This window comes from Mastigoproctus giganteus, chromosome 1 (genome assembly GCF_048544385.1).
Source record: "Mastigoproctus giganteus isolate SK-2022 chromosome 1, ASM4854438v1, whole genome shotgun sequence".
NCBI classification, from domain to species: domain Eukaryota; kingdom Metazoa; phylum Arthropoda; class Arachnida; order Uropygi; family Thelyphonidae; genus Mastigoproctus; species Mastigoproctus giganteus.
In genome coordinates, this window is record NC_143575.1 from 28,570,735 (window position 1) to 28,593,391 (window position 22,657).

Genomic DNA, 22,657 nt, shown 5'->3' on the forward strand with positions numbered 1-22,657 from the left:
GTAACTGAGATTCTGTCAGGAAAAGTACATGGGGTTTGGCAGACTGCAAGTGGAAATGGACAACTTTGAGATTAGAATTGAGACCACATATATTTGTGAAATCAACTAGGAAGTGTTTGGGAGGTTTAGGTCTTTTCGCAGATAAGCTTACTCTATTAGTTTGACAATTCATGGTGTACTCAATAGTAAGGAAAAGTGTTGGGGGGGGGTACATGCTGTATGAAGTAATGAAATTTTTGGATATTGCATACACATGGTAAGAATATACCCAGATCCTTGACATAACGTGGCCTCGACAATGCCCCCCACATACACACTACTCGCACTCCCTCCAGTCACTATTTGGCAGAATGGAGGATCTAGAATCCTCGTAGAGAGTTACCAATAGGTTCGGTCCGGTTTACTAACTAGCAGCCAGCCTGCGAACACCGTTTTAGAACTGTACCGTAGAAATGTAAGGAATATTGGATCTCACCACGATGTTCATCATAACCTCAAAAGTCATCAATCATACTGCATGATGGAAGAGATAGGGATGGGTTGACTGGAACTTAGCTCTGTAGACTAAACATGGGTTCCACCACTTCAAGCCTCCAATAAGCAGAGTGGTGGTATGCACTGGTTGATGAGTCATCTACCACCTAGAAATAAATTGTGTTTAGTATTAAGTGTACAGTTTTAAAATTACAGACAAATAAATTGTTTAATATTAAGTGTATTGTTTTTTATACAAGCATATAAGTTTATACAAATAATATGTAGGTATATACTTATGTTGTTTTTTTCTCTCTAATATTTCTTTTGTTTTTTTGAATATCTTTTTATCAAGTTATTGAGAATTAAAAAAAAAAAAAAAATAGGAGGTAGATTTAACTCGTCACTGATATAGTGTTCATTGTTTATCTGCCCCAAGGGTTCCCCATCTCTGTTATCACTGATATAGCAATGGTTATAACAAGGAAATTTTGTTGGTCCCTTGACGCTCGTTATAACCAAGATCGACTGTATTTAGTAAATTAAGATTATTAAAGAAAAAACTTTACACTTTTGACTTGTCTGAAAATATAACTATTATGATCTTCAGTCCAGGTTAGTTAGGCAGAAGCTCTGAATAATTAGATATACAGTTAGTACATGGTTATCTAAACTCTGGCTTTTCAGTAGTACTATATTTTATCTGTATAATTCTAACTCTACAGTATAGTCACAGATGATGGTAACACAGTATTAAGTTTCTTACATGTAATTTTTCTGCCATAAGCTATCTGATGTTAATTAATAAAATAAATGAAATACACTATGATGCTAAATAAAGTATACTGTAATATAATAGGAATCCTAAGGGCATTGTTCATTATAAAATGTGTTATATTCCATTGATGTTTTACATGCATGTTTCATGTTATGTTGCTGCAATGATGTTTATAACTTGTGAAAATGCTTTTATTTTAGAGTATTATTTTAATTTTTACTTTTGACTTGTCTTGGTGAAAGATTCAACATGTTAAAGGTAATGGCCACATTTCACTTTGTTATAGAATGCCCTCCTAACAGATCACTTTTAAAAACAGTTTTGAGATCTCACAAGATATTATATTGCAGTAGTAATGTTATAATTCTTATAAAGTTTTGTCACACCAAAACAAAATACCAAATTAATAAATGAAATTGTAGCTCATATCAATGCAGAGCATTGTACATAAAATAGGTGCATTTTTTCTTTACCATGTTAAATTTTGTAGACAGATGATTTAACATGATCTTTACTGCACATATATGTTAATGTGCAGTAAAGATGTGATTACCTAATATGTATACCTCTAGATGCTCAACATTTATTTTGATGACAAAAATCTTATTTTGCTATCAGGATTTGTCAAAAAAAAAAAAAAAAAAAAAAAAATTGGAATAGTTCTTATATTTTAATGATCAGACATTGAAATTCAGGCTATATGTGAGTTGCAGTCCCCGTGTCATAAGTAACCTTACTTTGTTGACTAAGAGGGACATTTTATTAACAGTTAATCATGGTTAATCAGCAACACAATTAAATGAAGAATATGAAAATATTCCAAGAGCTTAGATGCTTCTGTTGCCCTCCTCCCACCCTCAGCATTATTGCAACAGTTTGATCTGTTCAGATAATATGTTATTCTGAGCAATAATTTATCAAACTTATATTTTCGATTTTCTTCATACTCTTTATGCCTCTTGCCATCTGATTCTTATCTTTGAAGTAAATGAAAAGTGCAGGTGTCTCATGAAATTAATTCCATTGCGAAACAACTTAAAAACATCAAAACATTGTTGAGGGAGTTTAATTTGGCAGAAGAGAGCTTATAATAAATCCTGTGACTTATGTCCATTAACTCAAGAGCAGTATTAACTATCTGTTGGCTGTGCAAAAAAAAACATAACAGCAGGCAATGCAGTGCCTTTACTCCAACAATCAGTTTGGGGGGGAATAAATTACAGTGGGAAACTTTAAAAATTTGTTGTTTGTTTGTAGTTTTGTGATGCTAAAGCTGCTTCAGCTATATTGCACCTTTTAAAAATTTATTCCTAATTCTAATGTAATTGACATAATGTTGCATAAGATCGGAAAATATTAGAAATGGTTTAGTCTTGCTTGCCCTAATCTCAGAAGCACTAATGGTCACTTGTCCTAATGAATGCTTTCCATAATCACATGCTCTTATGAACGCTTACCATAATAGTGACCTGCCCTAATCATGTCCCACTGGTAAAGGGGGTGCTACTCTCAGTTGCCCTAAGCAAGTATATAATTGCATACCTTCAATCCCTTTCACTCTAATGACCCTTTACAGGAGGTTGATGAGCAAGTGAGGGGAATGCCCTAGGTGTTTCCATCTGCTTTTTTCAACCTAAGAATTCGTTCAAATAGTAGCCAAACATCAGCATGACATTTGCTCTTTACAGCGGGGGATAATACTTATTAAGGTTATTATTATATTATAAATAATATTAATATTATAATTTATAGTTGGTGTGCCAGCTAGTTCAGGATCTTACTGATACTTATCATCAGACCATGCTGCTGCTGCCAAGTTTTTATCCTGGATCTGGGATTCTTGTGTAGTATGCATAGAGGCCATATGTTTCCATTTCTTTATATTCTTCCAGATAAGTCAAAATCAACTTACAGTCGCATGTTCTGATTAATTATCCGGCATTGCAAATCGGGACTCAACCAAGAGAATTCCAAGTTGATTGCAAAAGTGCTGTGGTCAGATCCAGGCGCCTCCGTAGCCAGGGGGGAAGGAGCAGCAATGCGTAGCACACGCTTCTTGATTAGACCGGGGTTCGAACCCATCACCACCAAATACGGAGGATGTGGAAAGGTCAGGGAATGACCACCGCATATCCTGGAACAATATGGCCTTAGTTGCTAATGCTCCTAAAAAAAAAAAAAAAAACCAAACAACAACTGGTCAGATCCATAGAAGAAACATTTTCTGATGCTGATGTTAAGGGCTGTTTATTTTATTTCAGTCAAGCAATTTGGCAGAAAGTACAACATTTTAGGATTACGATTGGCATACATCGAGGAACAAATTGTCAGAAAGTTAGTGAAGTCAATGGAAGGAATCATTCGAGAACGTCCACCGCCAGAACATCCTTCATATGAAAAGTGTGGAGAGCTTATAAAATACTTCAAAACAAATTGGATTGGATCCACTGCTCACTTTCCGCCATCATTGTGGAATCATCATGCTAATTTTGGTCCTTGGACAATAAATCATGTGGAAGGGGATTATGCCTTAAATAGATTTGTGGAGCACCATCATGTTAATATATGGAAGACGGATTACCCATTTAAAAAAACAACAAGCTAAGAGAAGCTAAACAACAACTTTTAAGAGAATACTAGGATTAGTAATGTTGGAACCTTCCACCTCATTAAAACTGTAAATACGAGGGCATTAATAAAAAATTAATAGCAGATAGACAAAACAGGGATATCGATGTACACACTTTTGTGCAAGCGGTTGGTTACTTTCTTCCACTAAATGATTAGTATACTATGCACTTTAATAATGTGTATTTGTATTTTAAACCTGTGTTTATTTCTTTATTTGATATCAAGACATTTGTTTTTGTATTTTAAACATTATTTGTATAAAGAAAATAAATTGATTATTTTGATGTTATATTTGGGTTTTTTTTTTTTTTTCATTATGTTTTGAAGTCCATTTTTATATTTTTATCACTCCAAAAAAATAGGATACAGTTACATACACACAATAGAAATGTGATTAGGGCAAGTGGGAAATAGGGCTTAAGCTATTAAGGCATATGAATTAGGGCAAGTGGGGTAACGCCATTAGAAACAACAGTCTTGTTATTCACTATTTACAGTCAAGTGGCAAGGAACACAAAAAGAAAGAAACTGGAACTCTATGAAAAGTTACCACAGCAGTGGTGTCTTTTGACATACATGGCACTATAAAGATATATATATATATATATTTATTTTTTTTTTACAGCTAAACTTTTCCAATTAAAAAATATTAATGAATGTAGATCAAAAGTGAATATCATACCGGAAGAATACTAAAATTCATGCTAATATTTAAGTAAAATAAAGTGAAGATTATTACTTCTTTTTGTTAGAAAAATGCAGCGGCACTTGTTTGAACATATAGTGATTCTTTAACAATAATCTAAATAATCATTAGAACAAAATTTCAGTACATACTAATGATTTATTTTATTTTTATTTTGTTGGGGCTGTATAAATGTTGGATGCAATATTTTACTGTATTTTATTTCACGTTTTGAAAAGCTAATGTTTAAGTTTATAATTGTACCTAACGTTTTGCTCCTGTTATGATATCAGATATGCTGTAATTTTTATGTATTTATTTTATTATTCCTTGTGTTTTAATAAAACAGATCCTTTGAATACTAATTGCAAGTACTGCATAGTTACTTTGCCCAACTCAAGAACAGGCCCTGTAGCTTCACAGTGTTGAAAGATTGATGCTGTTATAGAGTCTTTTCCTTTTAAAACTTTTGTTTACATTAACCAGATCATTAAGCTAATAGATGCATGTCCTGCTACATTTTGCTATTATTCGAGGTCCCAATTTTGTAGCAGTTTTAAATGAACATGAAGTACTTTCTGCAGAACATTCACCAACATTTACTGCAACAAGACAGTTATGATGAAGTTGCAGTCCCTCCGGTCCCTGTTTCATTCATATAAATAGAAATTTATTTATTTATTCAGAGTATACAAATACACTTCATTATACAATGAGAAAAATGAACACTATTGTTGTGCAAGCCCTTGATGACCAGAAAGCCAGGGGTAATTCACCTTTAAAGGATTTGTCTTTTTCCTGCACTAACTGCTGTAATGTGATATTCTGTTACATAGTTATTACCAGACAGAAAAGCATCTTGTCCTTCAGTTAAGTACAAGGTACTTTCAAGTTATGTCTCCAAATTGAATTTAAAAAATATACATATAAACTATATTATGTGACTGCTTAAAAAATGGTAGAAAGTTTAGAGTGTTGTCAAAGGATGGCATCGATTGCAGTGCTCCAAACAACATAGCTTTGTAATACTTAAGATGGTGGTCTTCAGTCATCAAGAGAACATGTAATTATCCGGTATTTGTATTTAATGGAGAAAGCTCCTATTGAAATTCATCAGAAAATGTTGGAAGTTTGTCTTGACAATGTTATGGAAGTGAAAAATGTGCACAGCTGGGTGCAAAATCTTCATATAGGATGGGAGTCTTGTAAAAAACAGAACTCATCAACCCAGACATTGAACCATTTGTTCTGAGGCCAACATCTGCTGGGTGGAGGAAATTGTTTTGAATAATAGGAGATCAAGAGTGGATGAAATTGCAATATCTACAGGCATTTCTGTTGGTAAAATACATACCCTTCTTCACAAAGATCTCAGGTTGAGCCAGGTGGGTTCCAGAGTAGCGTTCTCAGGAACAAAAAGACATACATCAAGTTGTGTGAAACAATGCTGACTCAAGCTGTTTCATTGAATTGTTTCTTCGCCTCAATTGTAACAATGGATGAGACATGGATTCCAGTGTTCAGTCCTGAAACCAAGAATCAGTCGGCCTAGTGGAGCTGCCGAGTCATCACCACCCAAAAAAGTTCTGTTGTTGTTGCAAGTGCAGAGAAAATGATGATTACTATTTTCTGGGATATTGATGGACTAATCGTTACATATTGTATTCCCAAGAGAACTACAGTGACGGGAAACTCACATGAAGAGATTCTGAAGAAAAGGTTTCTCTTGGAATTTCATAAGAAACATCCATGTTGACTGATCCCATTCCTTTGATTCTGTCAGGACAATGCTTTGCATCATTGTGCTGCTAAAGTGCAAAATTTTTTTAAAGAAAACAAAATTAAGGTTATCCCACATCTTCAATATTAGCCTGACCTTGCACCTAGTGTGTTTTGGTTGTTTCCAATGATGAAAGGTGTTCATTTTAGCAGAAATCTTTCTAGATGACAAGCAGCTGCTTCAGCCATTCACCAGTGGGCTAAACACACCTCTGGACAAACCATCACAGTGACCTTCACAGCTTGGTTGTTGTTGTTATTTGGGCGCCTCCGTAGCCAGGTGGGAAGGAGCAGCAGTGCGTAGCACACGCTTCTTGATTAGACCGGGGTTCGAGCCCGTCACCACCAAATACGGAGGATGCGGAAAGGTTAAGGAATGACCACCGCATATCCCGGAGCAATATGGCCTTAGTTGCTAATGCTCCTAAAAACCAAACAACAACAACAACGTTGTTATTTGGTTTTTAGGAGCATTAGCAACTAAGGCCATATTGCTCCGGGGATATGCGGTGGTCATTTCCTGACCCTTCCGCATCCTCCGTATTTGGTGGTCACGGGCTCGAACCCCGGTCTGATCAAGAAGCGTGTGCTATGCACTGCTACTCCTGCCCACCTGGCTACAGAGGCGCCATCACAGCTTGGAAGAAAAGATGAAAAAAATGTATTTCTTGTAAGAGATTATGTTGAAAAATGAATAGCATTTTCATTTCTGTATCTTATGTTGTATTTTATGAGAAATAAATTAAAAATTCGTGAGTTTTTTTTATTTTTTTACATTTTTTCTTACTTTTTTTTTTTTTTTTAATGAAAATCTGTGTTGAATTTCCCTTAAAGTACAGTAGAACATCAGTTATCTGGAATAATTTGAAAGGCTGATCTTTCTTTTTTTTTATTAACTGTAGTATAGTGATCACTTTTGCAAATTGAATTTTGATTCTAATAAGCAAAAGATCGAGGTTACTACCCGTTTATAACAGATTGTGCAAACAAAAAGCCCAATAAACTGAAAACTGCAAGTTGTTTTTATAGTTTTATGGTTGTGACCTCTAGAATTCTGTGTGACCTTCAGAAATGTGCTTTCAAAAAATATCACAGACACTACTGGGTTTTCTCAGAAACAATGAGTGATTTCAGATTAGTTTAGTTCCAGATTCGATAAGAATAATATCGGCCCGAAACTGTGCAATTTATTAATTTTCTCAATTTTTTATGGTAAAATGTGTGCAAGAAGAAAACGCGTAGTTTTAATATTGCAACAAAAAGTGGAAATTATTAATATAATTAGAAAAGGTGAAAATTTAGCAAATCTCTCCAAAAAGTTTAATGTGGGGACTTCAACAATTTACAACATCAAGAAAATTTCCAGTGCTATAACAGAATTTGTGCCGAATATTATTATCCATATGGTGCAAGGAAGCCTGAGGCTTGTGCTGCACCAGCCAAAAAAATTCCCAAGTTACCCTGTGAGTGTGTGTGTGAGAGAGAGAGAGAGAGAGAGAGGTAGAAGGGAATCACCAAGAAAGAGAAGAGTGATGATATCCAGCTCAGGGCCCTGGGTGTGCCAAGCTCATTCTCACTGGATGTAAGCCCTTGGTGTTAAATGGATAGTGAAGAAAAAGACTATGTCGAAACCTGAAAATGTCACTTTAGAGAGTGCACTTTATTTGTGGTTTCTCCAGAAGCGAAGTTTAGGTGAATCAGTGTTTGGTCCAATGGATTTTAATCGAAAATTAAGAGGTAATGAAGATCTTAAGGCAAGCACAAGGTTGGCTGAAAAACTTTAAACTGAGACACAGTATACGTGAACTGGATATTCAAGGAGAGAAACTTTCTGCAAATGAATTGGCAGCGGTGTCCTTTAGAAGTAAGCTCACTTCAGTTATAGCAAATTACAAGAAAGAAAATGATTATAATGTTAATCAGACAAGCTTATTATGGAAAGTATTACCCAGAAAAACCCCTAGCCACTAAAAGATAAATGCCTGCACCAGGTTTTAAGATGAGGAAAGTGCGAGTTACAGTTGCTATGTGTTCAAATGCTACTGGGACGCCCAGATTGTCCTTGCTTGTTATCAGTAAGTTTAAAAACCGAGAACATTTAAAAATATTTCTAATTTTCCTGTTTTGTATAAAAATCATAAAAATGCCTGGATGGGTGTTTCTGTTTTCCGAGATTGGTTTATAATTTTTTTTTATTTAATCTTACCTTACTTTAGTTATCCAGAAAATTTGGCTATCCGGAAGAGGTCTGACCTCAGTTATTCTGGATAATTGATGCTCTACTGTATTTAATTTTTTTACCAAAATATTTTATAAAATGATAAACTTGATTAAAATTTTTAGAAAAAAATATAAAATTGTTTATAAAAGTTTTGTAAAACATCAGAAATTTTAATTTAGCATTATTATTATTTTGTTTCTTATAGGGCACATAGTGCAAAACCATGTATTTTGTTTTTTGATGAATTTGATGCCATTGCCCCAAGGTTAGTATGTTTGCACAAAATATAAACATGTACATACATATTTATATTTGTGTAGTTTTAGTTTTTTTAGCCCAACTTTCATGCTTGATGTTTCTTTTTCTTTATTATATGTTACTTTGTTAACCCTAATGAAGAATTTATTTATTCTCTGTTGTGTATCTACAGATATGTAACCCCGTTTATATAAAAGGATGAACAAAATAATGGAAACATCTGATATGAAAGTAGTAGTTCTTGTAATGGATGTATGACATATTTATGAACGTTCAGCGATGGGTTTTTTTTATGTTTCTTGCTGGTAATACTATGAAAGAAGGGCAATAAAAGCTGATATTTATTTAGAGGTGGTATAAAAAGGTACATGACAAAAATGACTGACCTGTCTGAATTCCAGAAGGGTCAAATTGTGCACATTTATCAGGGGCATCCATTGGTGACTAAAACTGTTGATTTGTGTAATGTATCCAGAACAACTGTATCAAAAATGCCTCAATTCACTAAATATAGAAAAACAAAACCTAGGACGAATTTTGGCAGAAAATTGAACCTGACTAAAAGAGGCCACTGGACACTGAAAAGGATTGTAGCCCAAAAACATGACTCTCTCAAAAATAACTACAGAACTTAATGTGAGTCTCAGCAATCCAGTTTCTATCAATACAGTTCATTGGAAACTTCATAAAGCTACTATTACCATGCCACTTGTTACTGATGGTAATGCTGGAAAGAGGATGCAGTAGTGTAAGGAGCATAAAAACTGGATGTTTGATGATTGAAAATTGTCATGATTTTCAGAAAAATCATCATTCGCACTTTTTCAAACATCAGGGAGAGTTTACATTTGGCAAATGCTAAAGGTAGTGTACCATCCTGACTGTCTTGTTCCAGCATTCAAACAAGGAGGAGGATCAACAATGGTTTGGGTAGCAATACCTTGGTATTCTTTAGGACCTCTCATTACCCTGAATGAGTGAATTACTTCCACTGATTACTTGATATTCTGAGTGACCATATTCATCCATAGTGTAAACATTTCCCATAACAATGCCATGTTTCAAGATGACAGTGCTCCACTACACACAACCAGATGTGTCCAAACTTGGTTTGAGAAGCATGAAACTGAGGCCAGCTTTTGCCATGGCCTGCACCATCATCACACTTAAACATTATTGAGCCACTATGGGCATATTTGGCAAGGAGAGTGAGAAGCAAATTTCCTCTGTCTTCATCGTTCAAGTATCTTGAAACATTCCTACATGAAGAATGGTCCGACTTTATCATAGAACTCTTAAGAGATTAAGATATACTTTTTACACCTTACAGTACAGGGGTTTTACAATGGACAGAAAATGAAAATATTTATGTATTGATGATTCTATTCTATGTAGAATACAAGCTGTAACTCATATTTAAAATATTCCTAGAAACTTCTCTTAATTTTGTCCTCAAGATTAATTCAGATATTATGATCAGTGTTCTATCAAGCTATGTGAAAGAAAAGGCCTGAATTTGATTTGATACCTTCTGAACAAGAGAAACTTTTGAGCTTTTTTCACAGTATGACTAAGTTATTTGAACTGAGATGAGTGCTGTATAGTTTTAGTTCCCAGAAACTTCAGCTTTGAGATTTTTCTTTTGTTCTGTTTGATAACATTGTTTGTTTTGGATTCCAGTTTTATTCATTCTGTTGCAAACATTAAGATATGCTTTTTACACCTTACAGCACAGGGGTTTTACAATGGACAGTAAATGAAAATATTTATGTATTGAGGATAAAATGAAGGTTATTAGAGAAATTAAAAATGGGAAGAAGAAATGTGTTTTTGCTATTTAATTTAACTTATTGAACTAAACAGTGTGCACTGTTCAGAATTCAAACTTAAATTATCAAGTTGTATGAAAAGAACTGATATAAACCTGAACGCTCTGATGTTGACAAGGCTCTTAAAATGCTTTAAGTAGACCATAAGTAGTCTGATCAATGATGAACAGCCAGATTATTTGGAATTTAAAACTTTGTGTAGATTGATTTAATATATATGTATGTATACAAAGTGTGCACAATACATGTGAAATTGAAACATTATTTAATAACTGGAGTCATAGCTTTGTGTGATATGTATGTATTTTATATCTGATAATTAAATTTTTAAATTTTATTATACATTTTTTTCTAATTTTAAAATTCCAATTTCTATTATAATGTCAAAAATATTGCCGTCCCCTCAATGACACTATAACCAAGTTTGACTGACTTGGAATGCAGTATAGTATGAAACATAACTTTAGTTAATTATAATATTAATTATTCAATAACTGATTACTGTTAAGTTAATAAGTTATATTGTTTATATGATGTATTATATCTGTTAAAAAATTAAAGTATTTTCAAAGCTTAGAGCTTACAGTTGGGAAGAGGGAACATACACAATTGCTACAGTTTACTTAGGCTTCTGTGGCATCGGTGAAGATAATATAAAAAATACATTTTTATTTTACATGAATTCCAGCATGTTTTTTGATATCAGAATTTAGTTCAAGTATTTTTCATTATTTGAGTTCATAATAAGAATATGAAAAGTATCAGTCCTATAATAAAATAATTATTATGATAGATACATACCCTGTTAATTAGTAAGCATTGTGTTGAAGTTTTAATATGGTCAGTGTTGTGCTATATGGAGATTTTCTACATTGTCCTCAACTGTAATATGCAAATGTTATCTTTCAAGAACAGTGGTTTTGTTTATTCTTAAATTGTTTTTGTTAACTGTTATGATGCTAATTGTGGTTTGTGAAAGGAGTATAGGAATATGCAAGTAATTAGCAGAGAATGTAGTTATATTACAATTATGTTTGCCAGTTCACCTGTAAACAGGTATGAAACCCCATTGTCATTAGCCTTCCATGCTTTCTGACCATATCAAAAACATGGTTGTATCTCACAAGCACTTAATGAACAGCAGCATATGAAAATGTTGTATTGTGTAATAGGTAGAGAATTAATAATAAATAAATCTATAGCAACTTCTCAAAAGGAGCCTAGAGTTAAATTTATAACCTTTGAAATTTGATAATTGCCATGTAAATCACCATATTGATATCCAAGGACCAGCTGCAGAGCTCCAAACTAGTGTAGAAACTGTGGAGAACATCAGCACTTGCATATGAGTAAAGTGTCTGCTAGATGAGCTCCCCGACTTCTGACCCCCTTACCGAAAGAAGAAAAGAGCACAATGTGCACATGAATTGTTGATGTGCTCAGAAAAACTGAAATAGTAGTAGTAGTGGCATGTGATGCAAGAAAGCAAGTGTATGAGCTTATGCAGCATCAGCCAAAAAAAAAAAAAAAGGCGCCTCCGTAGACAGGTGGGCAGGAGCAGCAAGTCTGATCAAGAAGTGTGTCAAGAAGCACACGCTTCTTGATCAGACCGGGGTTTGAGCCCGTGACCACCAAATATGGAGGATGCAGCACGGTTAGGAATGACCACCGCATATCCCCGGAGCAATGAGGCCTTAGTTGCTAATGCTCCTAAATAACAACAACAGAATACCAAAAAAAAAAAAAAAAAAAATCACACCATTCCCTACAAATGCCTGTCCAGTTCCTCCTTAAATTTATTTAACCTATCAACTTCCACAACAGGTGGAAGTTTGTTCCAGCAATTAACTACCCGCTGGCTAAAGGCAAATTTCCGCACATCTGTTCTACATCTGTCTTTTCTTAATTTGAATTTATGCCCCCTTAGGTTCGTAATCTGAACAAGTGGAAGGATCCCATCAGAATTCAGCGTGCTCAACCCATTCAAGGCCTTATACACCTCAATCAGATCACCGCACAGGTGCCTAGTCTCCAGCCACTGCAATTTGCAGAACTTAAGCCTCTCTTGGTAAGAGGATCCCTTCATTCCCCTCACCAATCTTATTGCCCTTCTCTGTACACGCTCAAGCAAATCTACATCCTTCCTAAAATGAGGCCTCCAGACCTGTACGCAGTACCCAAGGCACGGCCTGACCATTGCTTTATACTGAGGGACAATCACCTCCTTCTCCCTGCTAGCAAAATTCCTATATATCATTGACAAAACACCATATTCTTACATCCTGCTTATTCTCTCTCCCCTCTTTCCTGCCCAGAAGTTCTTTCTTTGTGGAAAACACTTTTGCTTCTGATGATGAGGTAATTTCTGCTGCCAAGTTGTGGTTTGAAGGACAGTCGGAGGAGCTCCAAAAAACTGGCCTCTGGAAGTGTATTGAGAGATGGCAAAAATGTCATTTTGTCCGGTGACTTTGTCGAAAAACCGTAATACATGGTGTTTGTTTCAACCTTCTGTCACAACTACTGGGTGAATACCAATCTTTTTTGAATCTTTTTTCCACTGCTTGCAACCGCCTTTATTAAATAAAAAATTGACGTGACCCCTCAATGTAAAACCCGAGGTAGGGTGACCACAATTTTAGTGAGGAAAAATAGCATTTTATAAATTTTGTAGTAGAAAATTTTATTTGACTACTGAGAAAGGAATAAAAAAATTGTTGCCTTTAATTTACACATTAAAGTAATTTTTAATTTTCACGTTAAAATAATTGTTTAATATTTTAATTGAATACAGCAAAAACAACAAATCAAATTCTTATTCTTCAATTAAGATTACAAAACAATTTTAAAAAAATGAATGATTTCAAAATAATGATAAGGATAAGCTTGGATAACCAATAATATTTGATCCATATTTGAAATTGCTAATTTCGTGTCATCTTCTGGATTAAAAATCTGGAATGCTGTTTTGTTTTTATAGCTGTTAATTTTGAGAAACAAACGTCTCATAAATATGTAGACCCGAAACATAGAAATGTTTGTATCGCCATTTTCGATAATTGTGGATACTCATCTCGAATAGAAAGCCAAAATTTTTCACAAGTTGTAGTCTTGAAACAAGCAAGTAATGCTTCATTAGATCTCATTCATAAATCAATGAGATCTTTTGCTCAATGGTAATTTTGGGGCATGAAGAAATTTCAAAAGCAAAGGGATCACAAATCCAATACAACTTTTTTTTTTTTTTTTTTTCTGGAGATACATTAAATCATTTGGAAAAATTGTTACGTAGGTGGCAATGATATCTTTAAATTGTAATGTGCCAGTAATATCAACAAAATCAGAAAAACATGGGAACATTTCAGTTGGAACTGAATTATGCTGAAATTCAGTTTTCCAAAAATTAAGCTTCTTTTTGAAAGCTGCTATTTTATCACTGAGTATTAATATATTTGTTCCCTATCGTTGAAGACTTAAATTTAAATCATTTAATTTTTTCAGATATGTCAACAGGGTAACTAAGTTTTCCAAGCCATTTTTAATTTATAAACAATTGAGCAAGATTCCGATTTTTTTCTGATAAAAAATAATAAAATTTCATGTTTGAGGTCATAAAGAAGTCTCAACACTTTACCACTGGACAACTACCTCACATATATAAAAGAAGCATTTCATAAGCGGATCTCATTTCGTTGCGAAGTATAGTGAAAAGTCTGCTATTTAAGCTTCTACTTTTAATAAAGCTGCATCTTACACTTACTGCATCTTTCAAAACTTTGCAGGGAGAACAAGAGATTCAGCAATAGTGTGCTGTTACAAATTTTTTTCCTATTAAATAAGACACTTTCAACGATGTTCTTAAAGCTTTACAAGGAACTGCCGTATGTTTCTTCATGAAAGATTTCTGACCTTGTATGGTGTCAGCGTGTCTTTTGAAAAAGGATTCAGTTTTTTTTATTAGCTCTGGATGTTTCATATGTAAACCTTGGGTCCTGAGCTGGATATCATCATTCCATTCTTCTCTTTCTTAGTGATTCCTTTTAAGTTCTCTCTCTCTCTCTCTCTCTCTCTCAGGAATTTTTTTTTTTTTTTTTTCTGGCTGGTGCAGCATGAGCCTCAGGCTGCCTTGTACCACATGGCTAATAATAATAATAAGTGTCTTTAATTTAATAGATTTCATGCTTTCGTTATCAGTTTTTCGTAACATATTACACACACAGGACATTGCTCATCATCAACAGTACTGTAAACGAAGCTGTACTTCATAAATTCCTCTTGATATTTTCTAGTCTTTTTCATTCCTTTTCATTTGGAATATGGCTCTTCACTAGATATTGGTGGTTGCACTACACTTGAAATAACGTTAGTGTCCAAATTTTCACATGATATATTTCTTACCTCATTAACTTCTGAAGTATCTGTAGCAACATTATTGTCTCTCCTTGGCCGTTTTGTTCTGATTACCTGATTGCCCATGGTAAAATATATATATATATTTTTTTTCTTCTTAAAAACAACAATAATAACATGAAACGAGCAATATAAAAAGTAGAAAGCAGCAGAAGAATGAAAAACACTTCCAAGTTCACATGAAAGCACCGAATTACGAACAGAATTAAGTGTGTGCAATAGACTTGCTATTTACTACCACTGCATATTTGCACCTCTCGCCTTTAGGCAATTTGAAAATTTGTGCTCTTGGAAACACGAATTAAGAGCTAAAGGGATTACCATTCGGCAAGTGTACTGAGAGGTATTAATACATACTGAGAAGTCACACCAGAGAGGAAATTAAGGTGTATTCATGACATGGACAATAATTACAGATATAACACACATATGGGTATATGTAAGAAATTACAGGTGACCCTAATATAATAATTTTAATTCACATCTACAGTATTGAAAAAAGTAATTTTAACAACAGGTTTTTTAACTTTTATGTACCCAAAAAATAATTTTATTTAAAAATTGCTGTGAACACTTTAGAAAGCTTGCTCTTCTGCCATGTCCCTCAACAGTAATACAGAAAATCCGTTTTGCAGAATTGCACCATTTTTTACATTAATTTCAATAATAATTATTCACTCATTCTAAAAGAGTTAGCAATACTAAATTTATATTTCTTAGCATTCCGAGTGTCGGTGCAGATTACAAATTTCCAGTAGGTCACAGATATTTTATTTGTATTTGGCACATATAATCTTTCAAAAATATACATTCTCCACTTTCTCTCTATAGGTGGTTATTTTATTTTGTACTTTTTGAAGTTTCCTAAGTCTGGGAGAAAAAACAAAATAGATTTCAACTAGTGTATTGATTTTTCATTCAATGCTATTATACAAAATCTGTGTCCTTTGACTATTGCCATAGTAGAGGCAAAATTGACTTACTGACAGTTGTGACCTTTGATGTGTGTACTGTTATATCATTTGAGCAATTATTTTTTATTACAAGAGTAATTCAAAAAATAAGTTACACTTGACCATTGTAGCCCATGAGACATTTAATGAGGTATGTAACATTATATATATTATATATATATTATATACATTATATACCTTGCACTACTTTTCCACGTAGTCACCAAGTTGGTGTAAACACTTCTCAGATTGTGTGACAAAACGTTCGATTCCTGATGATAGAAATCCACTCCTCGGTCATTCAGCCACCGCTGAACTGCTGTTTGCACCTGCTCATTGTTTGCAAATCATTGTCCCCCCTAGATGTTCTTTCAGCTTCTCGAAGATGTGATAGTCACAAGGCGAAAGATCGAGACTGTACAGCGGATGTTGCCATACCTCCCATCCAAAACTTTGGAGCAAGTGTCGTGTTGTGCATGCATTGTGTGGCGTGGCATTGTCCTGAGCGAGAACAACCACTTCACTATAGCTGGACGTGACATTGCATTTTCCCCATACACTGCTGTTATTTCACATTGAATCTCAGAACAATTCAGATGTTTCACCTACAAAAATCGTACTGTTCCGTGTACCTTGAACTTGGAGTAACATTCTAGCTGATGTACTATTATGAACACTCTTGCTCCTACAGAACTCTTACCACTATGTCAACGAAACTCACCTACCGGGGGTGGCGCATGATATGAACTCCATTCCGTACAGGCGCCACATTTGTTTTGCAATTATACCAAGAGATTGTGGCAGGTGTAACTTAATTTTTGAATGCCCATCGTATATTTTACAGAATCTTTAGTAGAATTATTTAACCTATTTCTGCCAGCAGCAGTAGCTTTAGTGTCATTATCATTTTTCCTTGTTGTCCTCCCCAAATATCAGAATTTTAGTTCCCCTCTCACTTGCTGGTTATTCGGGAATTTAGGATTTTGATTGCATTTCAATATTAGATGATTATGCTGATTATTGTTAAAGAATTTCCTTCATATGTATTGTTTTATTAAATCACAATGGCTTATTTTTCAGGCGAGGTCATGATAGTACAGGGGTAACAGATCGTGTTGTGAACCAACTGCTTACCCAGATGGATGGAGTTGAAACATTACAAGGTAAGCTTATGACTCTCAAACTAGATTTAAAATCTGTTTGTGAAGATAAATTTGCACATCCAGTCTTTAAAAATAATGCAAAAGAATTCTTCAACAAAAAATGTTAAGCAAATTGAGAGGAACCAAGACAAAAAAGTTAATGATTTTAACAATTAAAGGTAACTTTAAAATTGCATATCTTAGTAAAGAACAGAAATTTTTCACAATTTACGAAATTTGTAAATTCCACAAATTCTGTCAGCAGTTGCCATTTCATGAACACTACTTAAAATTAACTATGTTGATATTTTATATTGTCTTCATGAAGAATATTCTTAGTTACCATTTAAACAAAGGAACATTTGATTCCACTTTGAGATGAAACTAGCAACTGATAGACTTCCTTTTTGATGGTAATAATTAATAAATAATTTTTTATATCATATCATTAATTTTCCTGCATATATCTGTAACCTCGGGTTGCGGAAGAGAACAGTTAGTAGATTTTTGGTGCTGTAAAGGGATAAGTATTTTTAATTTTTACCACATTCTTTGTTAATTAACATAGTACATTGTGTTTTACAGAGATATTAAATAAGTTTAGTAGCATTCGTTAGCTTCTTATTTTGAATTTAACCAGCAATTTTTGGAAGTTACGACTCCCAGTGTTGGCACCAATATTGTTGAGCTAACTGTCATATTGTAGTCGATAAGAAATAGCTTAACATATGCATATCTTGAACTGATAGCGTAAGGTATAAAGTAAAACTAGATAGCGTGATACGAAGCACTGTATTAGGAATCTTTTAGCTTATTATAGTATTATCAATTAATCAAAAATAATATTAATCTTATTAAAATTCATTGTTAATTAAATTGTATTTAAAACTGAAATCATGACCCAGAAGAGCTGTGAAGCAAAGATCACAGACTAGTGAGAGTGCTGTGACTCAGGAGAAACAAAGGGGACAATTCTCCAGTGCACCACAATCTCAAAAAATGTGCGAAATGTGAAATGTTTGCTGAACTTTCTAAAACAGGACATGATCTAGCCAAGGAGGATGCCTTTGTGTGTGTGTCAAGAAATTAGGTGCCAACTCAACATTCTGATGGGCATCTATGAGAGCTTGAGGTGTAGGGTAAATGCCCTCGAAGAAATTAATATGAGGGGGTCCATCAAGCTCTCAGCTGCCCGGCTCAATGACAGAGCTCACTCCTGTGCATCAGGCAAAACAGAGGTAATCTCCAAGGCAGAATGCACTGGTCCCAAAGGAACTAGTTATTGTTGGTGACTCTATTGTCAGGAAGGTGGGGAATATACTGTGCAAGAAGGATAGGTGGAACAGGACCAGGGTATGTCTGCCAGGGGCAAAAGTTGATGTTGTAGAGCAGATATCATCTTTTAAGGGCACAAAAGGTGATGTTGTTGTACACATTGAAACTAATGACATTAAGAGTAAAAGATCTGCAGATTTACTCAACAAGTACAGGTCAGTGTTGAAAAAAAAGTTGCGAGTTAGGGTTGAATGTGAAAGTGTCTGCAATTATGCCCAGACACGATACGAGGGAGTATATGATGAGTCTTGTCGATCAATTCGGCCCTGGAGAGATTGTGCAAGGCTCAAGTTGTAGAATTTTTTTCAGCCTGGTCTGTGCTTGTTGACAGGAGAGACTGCTTCTACAGGGATGGGGTACATTTAAATAGAAAGGTTGCAAGAATATTTGCTGATGCTATCGAGGCAGTGTTAGGTAGGTCAGAAAACTGCTAGCCTTGGGCGGATACACAGACTAAAAGGTTAACAGTGGCCGCAGGCAGAGGCAAAAGTGATTCTTGGACTGCTTCTATTTGAATGAGCAGCAGCCTGGAAAGCAAGGTAATAGAGATTTACAGGACTGCTGGGAGTCAGTGGAACAAGTAAATACATGGGCTGTGTTAGGGTAACTAAGAGTAGGAACAGGTGCATGTATACTTGCATTTACACCAATGCTGGGAGTATAGTTAATAAATTTGGTGAGCTTGAAGTGCTAGGCAAGGCATCAAAGGCAGATATTGTTGGGATATCTGAACATGGTGTTACACAAATATAAGCAGTGCAGAATTGGAATTTTGGGAGTACAATGTGTACAGAGGGATAGACAGGACAGGAAGGGAGGAGGGGTTATGCTGTTAGTTAAGAAACACACAAAATCTAAGGAAGTGCATTCAATTGATGTTGGTGGACAATGCAGTGTTGCATCTGGTGTGAAATAAGCACTGGGAAAGGAAAAATGAGAGTAGGTGTGTTATAGGTCTAATGAATCTGATGAATATAATGAGCAGTTGTGCAAAGAAATAGTAGGCCAGTAAATCAGAATGTCTTAAAATGGGGGATTTTAACTTTCCAGATGTTGACTGGAACTGGTGGGTTGGTCACTCGCACACTAGCAAGGCTTTTGTGGATTGAATAACTGTTTTCTACAGCAACAGGTTCCAACCAGAGGGAGTAATACTCTTGTTCTGATAATCAGCAGTGATTATTCATGCATTAAGAATTTACAGATGAAGGAACCACTGGGTGACGGTGATCACAATGTACTGATGTGGGATTTGCTTAAAGATGTTACTACCATCAAGGCTAAAGGGAAGTGCTTTTTCTTTCACACAGGTGACTACAAAGGTCTCAGACAGTTTTTAAATTCTGTACAGTGGGATCAACTGATGATGTTACCAATATTGAATTCAAAATGTGAAGCCTTCAGGGACTTAATATTGGAAGCTACTAGGCTTTTCATTCCAGCTAAGAAATACTGACATCCATTTAGGCCTAAATGGATGTCAGATGAATTAATGAGGCTTGTGGCAGAGAAGAAGAATGTATGGGATGCATATAAAGTATCAGGTGACACAGGTACAGACTAGTCTGTAATCAAGTCACAAAGGAGGTTAGGCAGGCAAAGGCAGATTACGAGAAATCTTTGGCAAAGGATGCAAAAAAAAACAGCAAAGAGTTCTTTACTTATGTAAACTCTAGAATGAAAGGAATGAATCAGATTGGACCACTTAACATAGATGGGTTGACTATTGATGATCATACTCAGGTAGCTGATAAACTGAATGAGTATTTGCATCTACATTCACACACATGAGGAGTTATTCAATGAGGGGAGTGCCGGAAGTTTATCAAACGCTAACAGGGAGCTAAGTGATTTTGTAATAACTGAGAGCAAAGTGGAGGAGAAATTGTTGAAATTAAACATAAGTGGCATAAGTAACTACAGACTTGTTAGTTTAGCTTGTGTTCTGGGGAAAATAATGGAGTCACTGGTTAAAGAAGCATTAGTGCCATTCAGTTTTACATATTCAAATTCACAAATTGCAGATCCCACTTCAAATTTCATATTCATAGTTCAAATTATCTGTACTAAAATGAAATAAAACTATATTGTTAGTCGGGAAGGGGTAATTACTTTAAAATACATTGTATTTTGAATAATTCAATATTGAATTAACACAGATATACTCTATTTCGTAACAGGGTTCTGATTTGGTGTGATACCTGCATTTTAAAATTTTATTGCATGTACATGAGGATTACTTTTTTTTGCATTTATTTTTTAAGAATTGTCTATTAATATCAGTCTCCCTTACATCATGGTTGGTTTGTCATTTGGTGAGGTTTGGATTCACATAACCCTACACACGCATACATGCAAATTAATTCAGATTTTTCGGCTTCAAAGCACAAAAATCGATATCGTAATACATATAAATCATATAAACTGTTTCAGTATGCCCAAAGTATTTGACGTTTCAAAAAAAAAATCATTAACCAATCATCTATACATCTGATATATTGTTAGTTTTTCTATTATTGTGAATAAAATAATAGAGAATTTTGATTAGTGGTTATGCGAATTTTTGCATGGATATAATATTATTTTTCCAGATTAAAATTTTAAAATATTATACCACTCTTTGTTTCATTTCCAACTTCCATTCTGATGAACTGGGTTAAATATTAACAATAGAACAATTCTGTATTGCTATTTCATAGGTTAATTATTTTTATAAAATTATTCATATAGTATTTTAATTGGTAACAGCTGAGAGACAACTTCACACTTTTTATCACATGGTTTGAAAGATATAAGTTAAAACATAAATCATTCTGGTTATGCTAGTAATAACAGGCAAGTCAAAATTTCCATGCACCTAAACCTGTACAAGTACATTTCTCATACTTATTAAGTAAGTTATTATTAACTTGAATTATTCTGCCACTGAAGAGTGGTGCCATGTTGGAAATAGCAACGTGCTGTTTTATCCTTGTTTAAATGAAGGGTTAAAATAATGTTTAAGTGAAGGGTTAAAATACTCAATTCATAATAACATTCAAATTTGGTAATGTTCTCAAAGAATATAAGATTAGTTATCCAATCTTATGATTGTATACCACATATTATCTATTTAATTGATATATTGGTATCTTCTTAATTTCATGCAGATTACTCATTGACCAAATGCGGTCTGTTACACCAAGTAAATGAAATTATGATTTATTGTCTTAAAATATGATATCTCCAGCATCAGTGATGAAGTTTCTCAAGTATTGGCAATATTGCCTACACATGACATTCTCTTTCTTTCATTTCTTACACAGGTGTAATCTGTAGGAATACGGTATAGTCCAACTTTAGTACTCTATACATATGCTGCCTATCTCCTCTGACAGTTTTCACATGGAATTATTAGCATTTGGCAATCCATTATGCCCCATCCTTTCTTATCTCTTAGTACTAAAGCTCACTGAATCTCAGCACATCTGTCTGATTTAGACTCGCAAAACATATCATTTAATACAGGTAACCCTCGTATAACACAGTTGTTTGGTTCCTACAAAATCTTTGTAATGCAAAACTGCATTATATGGGACTAAGAACCAGTACAAAAAGGGGGGGGGGGGGGTTACATTCCAAAAGCTAACAAAAATACACCTTCCTTTTTTTTTTTTTAATAACTATCGGAAACTTAATTTTTATAATAGTAGTAACTTAAATAGTGATAACTGAACAAACGTCTTACCTTACAAACTGTGATACTTATGTCAGATGATTTACTTTCATTTAATTTTATTCCTCTTCATTGCTGCTAAGCACAATCTCTTCCGCAGCATCTAGATTTCGTGTACATTCTGCTCTCTATCACAATCAAAGTCACAATCTGCATGCTTCGAAATCACAATTTTTTATGGTCTCAAACAAGCACAAGCTCAATAGCACAGAACCTAACCTTAGGATCTTCCAGCAAAATATAGTGGACCCCTGCTTTAAAGATATAAAGCACAAATTTAACTTTATTACCTTACCAATTAACCAAGTTAAATGATATGTGAAAATTGGAAGAATATTTTCCAGTTAGCAAAATAAAAATTAATTTAATCTTACGTACCTAGCTTAATATGTACTATATTATGTACATACTAACTAATTGATATTTCTGTTCACTGACTTTTTTAAATTT

General features: G+C 34.3%; 1 protein-coding gene across 2 annotated transcripts in view; it reads left to right on the forward strand.

Moving 5' to 3' along the window:
* Positions 1–22,657, forward strand: part of LOC150090664 (peroxisomal ATPase PEX1-like) — a 311,554-nt gene that overhangs the window by 247,372 nt on the left and 41,525 nt on the right. For both annotated transcript variants that reach the window (XM_090379348.1, XM_090379356.1), the window contains exons 16-17: positions 8,774–8,833; positions 17,096–17,178. In XM_090379348.1, the coding sequence (XP_090235474.1) occupies positions 8,774–8,833; positions 17,096–17,178 (143 nt within the window). The remainder of the gene's footprint in view (positions 1–8,773; positions 8,834–17,095; positions 17,179–22,657) is intronic.